General features: G+C 44.8%; 1 protein-coding gene and 1 non-coding gene across 4 annotated transcripts in view; one reads left to right on the top strand and one right to left on the bottom strand.

Annotated features, from left to right (window-relative positions):
• ARHGEF37 (Rho guanine nucleotide exchange factor 37) overlaps nt 1-13,717 on the bottom strand; it is a 53,987-nt gene that overhangs the window by 28,006 nt on the left and 12,264 nt on the right. For all 3 annotated transcript variants that reach the window (XM_032158328.2, XM_032158327.2, XM_032158330.2), the window contains 2 exons: nt 8,926-9,122; nt 5,647-5,770 (listed from right to left, as the gene is read on the bottom strand). In XM_032158328.2, coding sequence (XP_032014219.1) covers nt 5,647-5,770; nt 8,926-9,111 — 310 coding nt within the window. In that variant the 5' untranslated portion in view covers nt 9,112-9,122. The remainder of the gene's footprint in view (nt 1-5,646; nt 5,771-8,925; nt 9,123-13,717) is intronic.
• On the top strand, nt 154-258 carry LOC116472037 (U6 spliceosomal RNA). Its single transcript, XR_004248955.1, has one exon. It is a non-coding gene; the product is annotated as a U6 spliceosomal RNA (small nuclear RNA).

Genomic DNA, 13,717 nt, shown 5'->3' with positions numbered 1-13,717 from the left:
ATAAGCAGGAAACAGAAGCCAGATCATGTAGGGTCTTAAAGTAAGTGGAGTGCAGTAAGGGATTCAGGTTTTATTCTGATGGTTGCAGGAAGCAACAGGAGGGCTTTGAGCAACGGTGACATGATCTGATTTCTGCTTAAAAGGATCACGCTGGTGCTCAATTTCAGCATCATATACACTAAAGTTGGAACAATATAGAGATTAGCATGGCGCCTCTGCAAAAATGACGTGCAAATTTGCGAAGCATTCCGTATTTTCAAATCAGAAACTAATGAGATTAGTTACCTATAGTGGGTGGACGGACTTGAGAGGAAGTGGTGAGGGTGAAGAAAAATATATTAATCACAAGAAGGCAGGTGGGGAACCAGGGACCACAGGAAGCCCAGCTGACCCTACTGCCTGCCAAAGCCATGGGCTAGACCTGTGACCTAGACAAGGTCTGTGTTGGGACACATCAGTTGGTGGCCAGAGGTGCATGGTCCAGTTCTCAGCAAAGATCCCCATGGGGAGATCACCGTCCCAGGGCCTACCCTTTCCCAGTGTCAGTTCAGCTGATGCCTAGCAAGAAGTCCCAGGAGACGCCCCTAGAGCCAGACAGAACATGACCACTCGAAACTGCAGCCAGGAAGAAGCTGTGTGAGAGAGAGATCAGCCAACTGCAGAGACGGCCCTGCTAAGAGATAGCCTGGGTGTGGCCGTGAAACCTAGGCCAGTTCCCACACTCTCTTCAACATGGGCGTGTCCTCAGGAATGAGACAGACATGCCAAGGAAACTGTGTCATACCAGTGTGGCCAGGGGCAAGGGTGTTTCAGTAACTAAAGGATGGAGGAAAGTGAACTCTCAGAGAACAGAGTGGTCCAAAGAGGCAAGAATGCCAATTACACCAAAGGAAAGGCTTGTTTCCTTCCTGCTTGTCCTTCTCCAGTCACAGATTAGCAAACAATGTATTCCTAGCATCAAAGGGGACACTTTATCTCTAGCTGGGATTAGTTGGAAAGGAGAGAAAGGGAGGCAGCATGATCAAGACCTAGGGCTCTAGAAGAGCTGGGTTCAAATACGAACTCTGCCTGGTCAAGCTGAGTGAACTGGGGAAAGTTACTTAACCTCTCTGAGCCTCAGAGATGTCTTTGGTAAAATGGAGGTTATTATTAATAAGCAATAAGTAATGATATTATGAGAATTCGAAGAGCTCCTTCAGGTTAAGTACTTGGCATCATTGTTGGCACAGAGATGGATACTATTTTCATGTTCATTTTAAGGTGGCAGGAACTGGGACTCAGAAAGGAAAGAGCTTGTGGGTGGCAGGGCCTTGTTAGTCAGATTCCAAAGCTCCTGCTGTAACCACTAGACCTACAGTGCTCAAATACAGTAGTCACCAGCTACACGTGGCTATTGGGCACTTGAAATATGATGAACCCCAAATGCGATGTGCTGTCAGTGTAAAAGATACTGGATTTCAAAGACTTCATACAAAACAAAAGTAATAAATGATGAATGTTTATACTGATTACATGTTGAAATATTATTTTGGATCTATTGAGTTAAATAAAAGATATCATTAAAATTAATTTCAGTTGCTTCTTTAATTTTCTTAATGTAGCTACTTGAAAAAATTTAAATATTTGTAGCTAACGTTATATTTCTTTTTTCTTTTTTCTTTTTTTTTTTTTTGAAATGCAGTCTTGCTCCGTTGCCCAGGCTGGAGTGCAGTGGCACAATCTTGGCTCACTGCAACCTCCCTCTCCTGGGTTCAAGCAATTATCCTGCCACAGCCTCCCAAGTAGCTGGGATTACAGGCACCCACCAACACGCCTGACTGATTTTTGTATTTTTAGTAGAGATGGGGTTTCACTATGTTGGCCTGGCTGGTCTCGAACTCCTGACCTCAGGTGATCTATCTGCCTCAGCCTCCTAAAGTGCTGGGATTACAGGCATAAGCCACCATGCCCAGCCTCCCAAAAATCTTTCAAAATGCTGTTACTAGGCCAAGAGTTTGCAACCAGCCTGGCCAACACGGTGAAACCTAGTCTCTACTAAAAATACAAAAATTAGCCGGGCGTGGTGGCGTGCACCTGCAATCCCAGCTACCCGGCAGGCTGAGACATGAGAATCGCTTGAACCCAGGAGGCAGAGGTTGCACTGAGCCAAGGTCGCGCCACCGTACTCCAGCCTGGGCGACAGTGAGAGACTCTGTCAAAAAAAAAAAAAAAAAAAAAATGCTGTTGCTGCCCTACTGGGAAAAGGGCTTTCCTTGCATAGCAAGGCCTAGGGGCTAGAAGGGGAATAGAGAGACAGCAGGCAGGAGCCAGAGCAGCCTGACCTGGCACATAGTTGCACTGAGGAGAAGAAAAGCCATGTGGGTTATTTGGGCCTCTTTTTGGCAACCACAAGAGACAAGAGATGAGGAGACTCTGCAGACTCTGTAAAGGCCAGGGAACAGGACTGCAAATTTGCAGGGGAGAGAGGAATACAGGACGCTCTGTTAAATTTAAATTTTAGATAAACAATGAATAATTTTTTAGTGTAAGCAAGTCCCGTGCAACATTTGGGACATACTTATACTAAAAAATTATTCGTTGTTTATCTGAAATACAAATTTAACTGATCATCCCATATTTTAACTGGAAACCCTACAGTGAAGTAGTGAGGGCAGCCCATGGACGTATCACCAGGTGTGATCAGGAGACAAAGTAACATTTTGGCTCTGTGGCTCCAGCACGAAGGCAGACTGAGAAATGAAGACCTTTACAAGGAACCTCGCCAAACCTCAAACATGTAGCTATAGAAGAGCCCGAGCTCAAAGTCTTTAGACCCTTAGAATGTTTTCAGCCTGAGGCTATATCAATTTCCATTCAAATAAGTGTTAATTATTAACCGAAATAATGATCAAATGATAAAAGAGAAAGTACCTGTGAGAACATCTATAGGTACTTTTTAAATTTTTTTATTTTTGAGACAGAGTCTCACTCTGTCACCCAGGCTGGAGTGCACTGGCATGATCTCAGCTCCTTGCAACCTCCACCTCCCAGGTTCAAGCGATTCTCGTGCCTCAGCCTCCTGCATAGCTGGGATTACAAGTGTGTGCCACCACACCTGGCTAATGTTTGTATTTTTAGTAGAGACGGGGTTTCACCATGTTGGCCAGGGTGGTCTCGAACTCTTGACCTCAGGTGATTCCCCCACCTTAGTTTCCCAAAGTGCTGGGATTATAGGGATGAGTCACCATGGCTGGCCTACAGGTACTTTTTAAAATCTTGTTCTTTAATTTTGCATTCCTTTATCATTTGTAGGGAATAGTAACTCACATTGCTATTTTAGTAAAGAACTGTATTTTCAAAGGAATGATAAACACACAGTACACAGGCTTTAAGTCTCACCTTCTACCATGCAGAAGCAATTCAGTGTAGCAGTTCAGAGCTCTGACTCTCAGGGCCAACTAGCTGCATTCAAATCCTGGCTCTGCCCCTAGCTGCGTGACTAAGCAGGTTATTGCCTCTCTCTGTGCCAAAGATTCCTCAACTGTAAAATGAGATAATGGTATCTACATTTCAGGGTTATTTTGAGATGAAGTGAATTAATATATGTACATAAGAACAGTGTTTAGCATTTTGTAAACACTCAGAAAGTAGGTTTTTAAGATTTGTTTGTGTATTTAGGCCAGGCATGGTGGCTCACACCTGTAATCCCAGCACTTTGGGAGGCCAAGGTGGGCGGATCACCTGAGGTCAGGAGCTCGAGATCAGCCTGGCCAACATGGTGAAACCCTATCTCTACTAAAAATACAAAAATTAGCTGGGTGTGGTGGCGGGCGCCTGTAATTCCAGCTACTCAGGGGGCTGAGGCAGGAGAATTGCTTGAACCTGGGAGGCAGATGTTGCAGTGAGCCGAGATCATGCCATTGCACTCCAGCCTGGGTGACAGAGCGAGACTCCATCTCAAAAAAAAATAAAACTTTTTTGCATTATTTGTTGTTTTTAATCCCCATCTTCATCATTCATGTCCAGGAAAAGTTAGAAGATTGGTGGTGTAAATGCCAGGGAGACTTGGGTGGCCACAGCACTGGGTACCTTCATCTCCTCCTCCTTTCTGCCACTGTAGTGAATCTGGCACCCACCCATTCACCTATATCTCCTGACTCCACTAGGAAACCCCTCACCATGGAAATCCTGGCAGCAGATGGGATGAGACAGAAGGAGACAGGTATGAGGTTTGGACCCACTCCTCCTTTCTTTCTGCTGTGGTCATCCTAACCATTTCAGAATAAGAAGATTATCCTCCTCAGGAGGCTGAGGCAGGAGGATCCTTGAGGCTGGAAGGTGGAGGCTGCAGCGAGCCGTGACTGCTCCATTACACTCTAGCCTGGGCAACAGAGTGAGATCCCATCTCAAAAAAAAAAATATTAAACCAAAGGAGACTATCCTCATTTCTCATCTGGGCCACAGTAAAGCCCCCAACTGATCTCACTGCTTCCACTCTCACCACCCCCTCATAATCCTCATTGTCCACAACAGCCAAAGAGATCTTTGAAAAACATAAATCAGCTGGGCACGGTGGCTCACGCCTGTAATCCCAGCACTTTGGGAGGCCAAGGTAGGCGGATCAAGAAGTCATAAGTTCAAGACCAGCCTGACCAATATGGTGAAACCCTGTCTCTACTAAAAATACAAAAAGTAGCCAGGTATGGTGGTGCACGCCTGTAGTCTCAGCTACTCAGGAGGCTGAGGCAGGAGAATCGCTTGAACCCGGGAGGCAGAGGTTGCAGCTGCACTCCAGCCTGGGCAACAGAGCGAGACTCTGTCTCAAAAAAAAAAAAAAAAAGAAAAGAAAAACATAAATCAAACCGTGTCACTTCCCCACTCAAAACTGTCCAATGGCTCCCCATCACAGTTAGAATAAACTCCAAACTCCTTGCCATGACCTATAAAGCTGTGCATGATCTGGTCCTTGCATGCCTCTTCTATTTTATCCCCTAACAGTCTCCCCTCACTAATTTCCCTGGAGCCACATCAACCTTCTGTCTGTCCTTTAAACATTCTAGACTCATCCTTGCCTCAGGGCCTTTGCACAACTATGCTCTCTACTCTCCCTTCAGATATTCTCAAGGCTAGCTCCTTCCTGACACTCAGATCTCAGCTCACATGTTCCCTCCTCCAGAGGCCTTCCCTCACACCCAGAAGTTACCATGACTATTTATTTCCTTCAGATTACAAATTATTACCTACAATTCTGTTGTTTGTCTGTTTATCTTCTGTCTCTGTCACTAACTTGTCAACCGCATGAGAATAGAAGCTCAGACTCTCTTGTTGATGCTGTGCCTGCACACTGCAGGTGCTCATTAAATAACTGTTGGATGACTGAATGTGAAAGAGACACAGACTAAAGATTTAGCTGCATCACTAACAATTCTGTGACTGAGCATGTTCCTCTCTGTCTCTGGGGCTCAGTCTCTGTAAAGCAATGGGACTGGACTAGTTGTTATTTGAGGGCCCTGCTGGCTCTGATATGTTCTATTTTGGAGATCCCCAAAACAGACTGCCATTGAGCTGCATTTCTCTGGAACTCTGGAGATAGTTAAGCAGCGACCACTCGCTGAGAACAATTCCACGAGAATCTAAGGCTGACAACATCTTAGGTTTTTTGCTTACCAACTAGCTGCACTTGTTCCTCTTCCTTGGAGGCTGTCTCCTGCAGATCATGGAGGAATCTGCTGTTCACTTTGATGATATCATCAATGTTTGAGAACAGGACATCCAGATCTTCCTGTGGCAACTGGAAGGAACAAAGAAGCCATGGGAGGTGGTTGGGACTTCCATAGAATGTATTTGCAGGCTTTCAAGAGTAGGACAGAACACTCACACCATTCCCATCACTCTTGAGAAGACTGGCTGCCCCAGTGGAATTTTGCAAGGGTTTTGAAATGTTATAAATTAGGTATTTTCAGGCCAGACGCGGTGGCTCACGCCTGTAATCCCAGCACTTTGGGGGGCCGAGGCGGGTGGATCACGAGGTCAGGAGTTCAAGACCAGCCTGGCCAAGATGGTGAAACCCATCTCTACTAAAAATACAAAAATTAGCCTGGCGTGGTGGTGGGCACTTGTAATCCCAGCTACTCTGGAGGCTGAGGTAGAGAATTGCTTGAACCTGGGAGGCGGAGGTTGCAGTGAGCTGAGATCGTGCCATTGCACTCCAGCCTGGGCAACAGAGCAAGACTCCATCTCAAAAAAAAAAAAAAAAATAGGCATTTTCATTACTCTACAAGAAGAGAGGAACAGATGGAGTACTCAGTGTGGAAGGAAAGCTGAACCGGGGTTTTAGCCTAGGTCTGCCGCCAGCTAGCTTCTCTCAGTTTCCCCATCTGTCAGTGAAGGGTGAGAAGTTAGACTTCTTTCCAGCTCTGACATACTTGACACCTACCACCATGACCTCAAGATGCATTCTCTGGCCCCTATTAACCAGGCTATACCACTGTTTAAAAAGATGCAGGACATCTATATAAATGCACAAGCATGGAAGGATGTGCTGGACACACACTCAAGTGGGAAAGCTAACTGCAGAACAATATCTAGACTCTGCTCTTGTTTTTGTTAAAATAAATAACAACATATACAGTCATGCACTGCATAATAACATTTTAATCAATGATGGACTGCACATACCAGGGTGATCTCATAGGATTATAATATCATATTTTTACTGTACATTTTCTGTGTTTAGATACATAAATAGTATTGTGCTGCAGTTGCCTGTAGTGACATGCTGAACACATTTATAGCCTAGGAGCAATAGGCCATACCATCCAGTCTAGGTGTGTAGTAGGCTATATCATCTAGGTTTGTATCAGTGCACTCTATGATGTTCACACACGATGAAATTACCTCACTATGCATTTCTCAAAACATATCCCTGATGTTAAGTGACATATGACTGTATTTGCTTGTTTCATGCCTATAGAGAAAAATCCCAATTTCTGGAGGGTAAAATAAAAGAAGTACTTCACTTTCTACATTATCTACTTTGGTATTTCATTCAATGAAGACAGACTAATTTTTTTTTTTTTTGAGACGGGGTCTCGCTCTGTCACCCAGGCACCCAGGCTGGAGTGCAGTGGTGCGATCTCGGCTCACTGCAAGCTCCACCTCCCGGGGTCACACCATTCTCCTGCCTCAGCCTCTCTAAGTAGCTGGGATTACAGGCGCCTGCCACCACACCCAGCTAATTTTTTGTATTTTTAGTAGAGATGGGGTTTCACCGTGGTCTCGATCTCCTGACCTCGTGATCCACCCGCCTCGGCCTCCCAAAGTGCTGGGATTACAAGCGTGAGCCACCGCACCCGGCCTGAAGACAGACTAATTTTAAGTCTGTTATTTATGTGTCAAGACTGGGATATACTCAACTTAACAAAATATTTGCCCTTATGGAGCTCAAATGCTAGGGGATGCTTGAAATGTAGCAAGCAAGAGCCTGCATTATTTCTGAAACCCGAAAAGGAAAATGTAAAACATAAGCACTATAATAGTTAACTCTCACAGTGATAATTTCTCCATGTCACCACCCTGCAAATGAGATAGTTAGAATGCAGGTCATGGCTGGGTGTGGTAGCACATGCTTGTAATCCTAGCTAATCAGGAGGCTGACTTCGGAGGGTGAGATGGGAGGATCGCTTGAGCCTGGGAGTTTGAGACCAGTCTGGGCAATGTAGTGAGACCCTGTCTCCTAAAAAAAAAAAAAAAAAAAAGTTTGCCTTGGGCTTTCCTGGGTGATCCGAGCGTTGCCCTGGCCTTTTGGGTTCCCCTGCCTGAGGGCCTGCAGGGGCTGTGGTTGGAGACCTGAGGAGGGGACAGAGCCCAGCCCCTCTCCTGTGGCTGAGCAGGCCTCTGTGTCCATGACACCTGTCTTCGGGGACCTGGGGGCTGTGGGCTTATGCCCTCCCTGCTGGCTCCCCCAGCCCCTGCTGCTTGATGCTCTTGGAACTCTTCCCTAAGGAGTCAGTCCCCTAGAGGCCTATCAGGGAATCCTTTTGTATCTGCACTTTGGGTTTTAGTTTCAAAGCTCCATCAGGTACAGCTCATGTTTCAGGATGTGTGGAAAGCTTGAGAAAGGGCTCCCCTGGTTTGTCCTAGCTCCACCTTCCTTAGAGGGAGAGGGCTGTTGCAGACCCCCATCCATGCCACACCAGCTCAGCACTGCACATCTCGAGGTGATTCCCAAGACAGCTGGTGCCTCCTGGCCTTCCTGCACCAGGCCAAAGGGCACCTCAGAGGACGCTGGATCCTTTGCCTCTTCTTGGTTGAGGGATCTCTCTATATATGAATGTGTGTATATAAATATAATTTTATATATATATATATGAGATTTATTTTTGTCTGGAATTCTGTTAGAAAAGTAAAGAAAAAACAAATGCTATTGATTTATCTCAGGGTGCCCAAAGAGGTTGTAGTCAATTTTTGGTACTAGGAAAGGCACCAAATGCATTTCCTGACTTTTAAGCATTTCCTTGTTGGAAGCCATAGAGGGCCAGGCCAAGTTGCTGACAATGAGTTTGCAGATCGAATAAAGAGACTCTCGAAGAAGAAGAAGAAGAAGAAGAAGAAGAAGAAGAAGAAGAAGAAGAGAAGGTCAGTTTAAGCAATCTCTTCCAAACTTGAAAAGGGCTTGTTCATTAGCTCACATAGGTCTCTCTGGTGATTTTTCCGCTCACCAGTTAGCCAAGGAATACACTAAGACTCTAAGCCATGGAAGACCTTGCTGGAGGTTGCACGGCCAAGGAAAAGAAGCATTGGGGCTTACATCCAGGTCTGTCAGACTTCACATCCACCATGCTTCCTTTCTATCAAGCTTGCCCCAGGAATGGATGTGAAGTCTCAGAAGCTGGGACCCACATTTGCCCCTATAAAGACAGGTTGTGTGTGACCCCACCCAAGTACCTGCTGGAGGCGGCTCCTGATGTCAGAGGCACAGAGCTGGAGCATGTGCAAATAGGAGACCTCGGTGTCGATGAGCTCCCAGACAGCCAGCCTCTGATGAAGCAGCGATCTGTCCTCAGAGGCCCTACCTTCCCCGTCCGGACTCCCTGACCTGGAGGATGGCTCGTCGGCTCCATGCTTGGCCATGTCAGCAGGTTCTGGGAAAAGCAAAAGCATCCCTACTCACTTCCAGGAAGAGCTATTGGGACATGCTGTCTCTAATTCAATGACAATTACTCATCAAGAGGCCTAAAAACATCTTAAGCTGCAAACAGAGTCAAGATGAACTGTTTATTAGCATTTGTAGGCAGTACCTGAACAATATTGAAAAGTAGGTAACAGCTCTGATAACTCTTGACATTTTAGGTGGTGGCTCATGCCTGTAATCCCAGCACTTTGGGAGGCCAAGGTGGGCAGATCACCTGAGGTCAGGAGTTCGAGACCAGCCTGGCCAACATGGTGAAACCCCATCTCTACTAAAAATACAAAAGTTAGCCAGGCATGGTGGCGGGCTCCTGCAGTCCCAGCTACTCAGATACGCTGAGGCAGAAGAATCACTTGAACCGGGGAGGCAGAGGTTGCAGTGAGCCAAGATCACATCACTGCACTCCAGCCTGGGCAACAGAGCAAGACTCTTTCAAAAAAACTTCTTTTAAATAGATAATTCTTGACATTTTGAATTCATTTCCCAGGACCCAGACAACATGCTTGCCTGGCTTTTCTTCTATTTCCAATCCAGCTCTTGACCTAGATTTCTTTATCTGGTGCAGCTGAATCTCTTTCACTCTCTCCCAGTGGTCCCCCTACACCCCATCCCACCAGCTACCCCATTTAGGCCTTACTACCCATCGCCTGGGCTATTTCCATAGCCCCCAGAGTCATCCTTCCTAATCCACACTGCTCTCCTGCCACCACCACACCCATTCTTTCTGGACACATTTCCAGTTTAAACTCCCTGAAACAAAGCTTGTGAACATGGTGTGCCCTGCTGTAAGACTTTAGTAGCTTCCTGCTGCTCGGTGATCTGATTCCAACCTCATATCCCCTTCACAGACTGCACTCCAGGCTCTAACTTCATTTCCTCTTCACAGGTTGTATTGCAGTGGAAAGAGAGTTGAGCGCTCTTCTCCATACCTGCATTGGCGTTTCCTGCTTTTGTACTTGCCATGCCCGCTCCTGTGTTCCTATCTACCAACATTCACTTCTCTAAGGCCACTCTTGATCCTCCCCTCATTTCTCACTCCCACCAGCTGCACTTTTCTTCTCTGAAACTCCTACAATCCTTTATCTCTAACTTATAAAGTATCAAGGGCCCGGGTGCGCTGGCTCACGCCTGTAATCCCAGCACTTTGGGAGGCCAAGGTGGGCGAATCATCCGAGGCCAGGAGTTCGAGACCAGCCTGGCCAACATGGTAAAACCTCATCTCTACTCAAAATACAAAAATTAGCCAGGTGTGGTGGTGCACACCTGTAATCTCAGCTACTCAGGAGGCTGAGGTAAGAGAATCGCTTGAACCCAGGAGGTGGAGATTGCAGTGAGTTGAGATTGCACCACTGCCCTCCAGCCTGGGTGACAGAGCAAGACTCCATCTCAAAATAATAATAATAATAAAGTGTAAAGGGCAATACCATGGACAAGATGATCTGAAAAACTTTCCTACTACAAAACACTTAGGAATGCCAGATCAGTTATAATAAACTTTTTAACTGCGTGACAGATCTTGTAAGAGAGGAAAAAGAAATCACTGGGGCCCTCAAACAGGGAATTGAAAACTAGGGTGGGGAGCAGCTGAGCTGATGCAGCTGTGGCCCAAAGTAGAGGGGTGGGTAGGGAAGACAGTATTTGAAACTCAGTGAACCAGAGACTTGAGCATTAGTGCCCAGGTAGGAACAGGAGACAAGCTCCTTCACAGAACTGGGACCCCCCCATCCACAAGGACTTCTGTGAAATGGTGGATCAGAAAAAAAAAGAAAATGCAGCTATCCACACAGAAGATGACAAAGACAGTTCATCCTGGCTTGGGTTCTCGGTGAGGAAAAAAGGTCTCCTTCATAACATAAATTCGTAACAACACACATGCCTTCACTGGGTTTAGGTCCAAATCAATGCTACACATGTGGTCCAGGTGGACCAAAGCTGATAAATTTATACAAAAAGAAATCCTGAATTCTGAGTGGCCACAACAAAATAAAATGTTTCCGGAAGGACATGTCTTTAACCTAGGCCACAGATAACCATGTCCTGAGGATGAGTTTAGAATAAAATATATAAGAATGCCCCTGTGAGTGAGTACCAGCAGAAACAACAAGAGCAGGAGTAGACCCCAAGAGTGTCAGATAACCAACCAGTCAGATACAGGCCAAAACAGAAATGGGGAAAGAGGAAAGACACTAGGACAAAAAATAGAGACATGTATAATGTTTTACAAGTACCAAATAGGGCTGGGCACAGTGGCTCATGTATGTAATCCCAGAACTTTGGGAGGCCAAGGCAAGAGGCTTGCTTGAGCCCAGGAGTTCAAGACCAGCCTGGGCAACATAGTGAGATTTCATCTCTACAAAAAAATTTTTTTTGTAATTAGTCAGGCATGATGGTGCATGCCTGTGGTCCCAGCTACTCAGGAGGCCAAGGTAGGAGAATTGCTTGAGCCCAGGAGGTGGAAGTTGCAGTGAGCCAAGATTGCACCACTGCACTCTAGCTTGGGTGACAGAGCGAGACCCTGTCTCAAAAACAAACAAACAAACAAAAACAACAACAACAAAAACATGGACACAGTAAGATACACAATTGTTACACAACATCCCTCATGTTGTCTTTTCACCTAATTCGCTCCAGTCCCCATCCCGTCCTAATCCTTGCCAACCACGAACCTGTTGTCCATTTCTATAACTGTGTCCTTTCCCAAAATTCATGTAAATGTAGTCACACAGTATGTAACCTTTTAGCATTGGCTTTATTCAATCAGCATAATTCCCTGGAGATTCACATATATTTTGGGTATCAATAGTTGTAGTTCCTTCCTTTTTATTGCTGAGTAGCTGAGAAGCTTTATTTGTTTAAAAAAGTACAAAGGAAACACGGCAAAAATGTTAAAATTAAACAAAGCTAGGAGGTAAGTACGTGGGTATTTGTTGTTTTCTGCTTTGTTATTTTCTGGATGGTTAAAATACTTCATAATATTTAAAATGGCACAGATCCCATGTAACCTTGTGCTCAGGGTGCTCATTTTCCTGGCTAGACACTAAGCTCTTGGAGGTAAGATGAGCACCTATTCATCTTGTATCCTCCTCTGTGCCTCACCACGTCAATGATTAATACTATTTGCTACATAAATGGTTCTTGTGGATGTATTAGTAGTTGTCGAAGTTTCTGTCTTAGGCCGAAAGCATTGTTCCACGGATTGGAGAGTACATAAATGGGTGTTTGGGGAGGGCAAAGGCCCAGAAAGATCCTGAAACAAATCTGTCTGATGCATAGCTGTATTCTAGCTCCTGAACACACCCCGTGATCTGCTGATTTGTCCCTGGCCTGAATGGCAACATTCACTACCTGTACACAGCTTCTCTAGAAAGATCCCCATAGAATTTCAGGAAAGCTATTTAGGTTTCACAACTCAAAACTGTTGCTAAATAAATAAAATCACGAGAAATACTTTACAGAGAACCACTAAAGACTTAAAACAGCATTAATTTGCACTTAGGTTAATTGCAATCTAGACCTCCTAGCAGGCAAAACCTCTCTGTAGCAGCATGTGTTATCCCTTAGATCATAGCCTGTGTAATGGAAAAAACCTCATTGTTATTTCTTTAAAAACATCATGCCCTTATTTGATCATTACACATTGTATACAGGTATCAAAATATCACATATACTCCCCAACTATTATATATCCATTTAAAATAGCATGAAAAATAAACTAATAATTGTTTAAAGGAAAAATATCTATACTATTCAGCAATAAAAGAAATGAAGTACAACTGACCCTTGAACAGCATGGGTTTGACTGCATGGGTCCACTTATACACAGAATTTCTTCTGCCTCTGCCACCCCTGAGACAGCAAGGCCAACCCCTCCTCCTCCTCAGCCTACTCAACACAAAGACCACAAGGATGAAGACCTTTATGATGATCCACTTCCACTTAGCGAATAGTAAGCATTTTTCCTCTTCTCCATGATTTTTTAAATAACGTTTTCTTTTCTCTAGCGTACTTTAAGAATACAGTATATAATACACATAACATACAAAATATGTTAATCAACTGTTTATGTTATCAGTAAGGCTTCCAGTGAACAGTGGGCCATGAGTAGTTAAGTTTTTGGTGAGTCAGAAGTTTTAAGTGGATTTTCCCTGGCACAGGTTGGTGCCCCAACCCCCATGTTGTTCAAGGATCAACTGGATTGATATGTCCTACAACATGAATGAATCTTAAAAACATTATGCTTAGTGAAAAAAGGCAATCACAAAGGGCTACATATTTTATTATTGCATTTATATGAAATGACCAGAATAAGCAAATCTATAGAAACAGATAGAAACAGAAAGATTGGCAATTGCCTAAGGCTGAGGGGATGGAGAATTGGAGTTTGGAGCTGAAGGGTCCAAGGTTTTCTGGGGAAATGATGAAAATGTTCTAAAGTGTGGTGATGGTTGCACAAGTCTGTGAATATACTAGAAACCATTGATTTGTACACTTTAAATGGGCAAACCATATGATATGAATTATAGCTCAGTAAAGCTGCTACCAAAACAA

This window comes from Hylobates moloch, unplaced genomic scaffold (genome assembly GCF_009828535.3).
Source record: "Hylobates moloch isolate HMO894 unplaced genomic scaffold, HMol_V3 SCAFFOLD_6, whole genome shotgun sequence".
Classification (NCBI taxonomy): domain Eukaryota; kingdom Metazoa; phylum Chordata; class Mammalia; order Primates; family Hylobatidae; genus Hylobates; species Hylobates moloch.
Note: the sequence above shows the minus strand (reverse complement) of the source record. Positions and strands in the feature narration are given on the sequence as shown.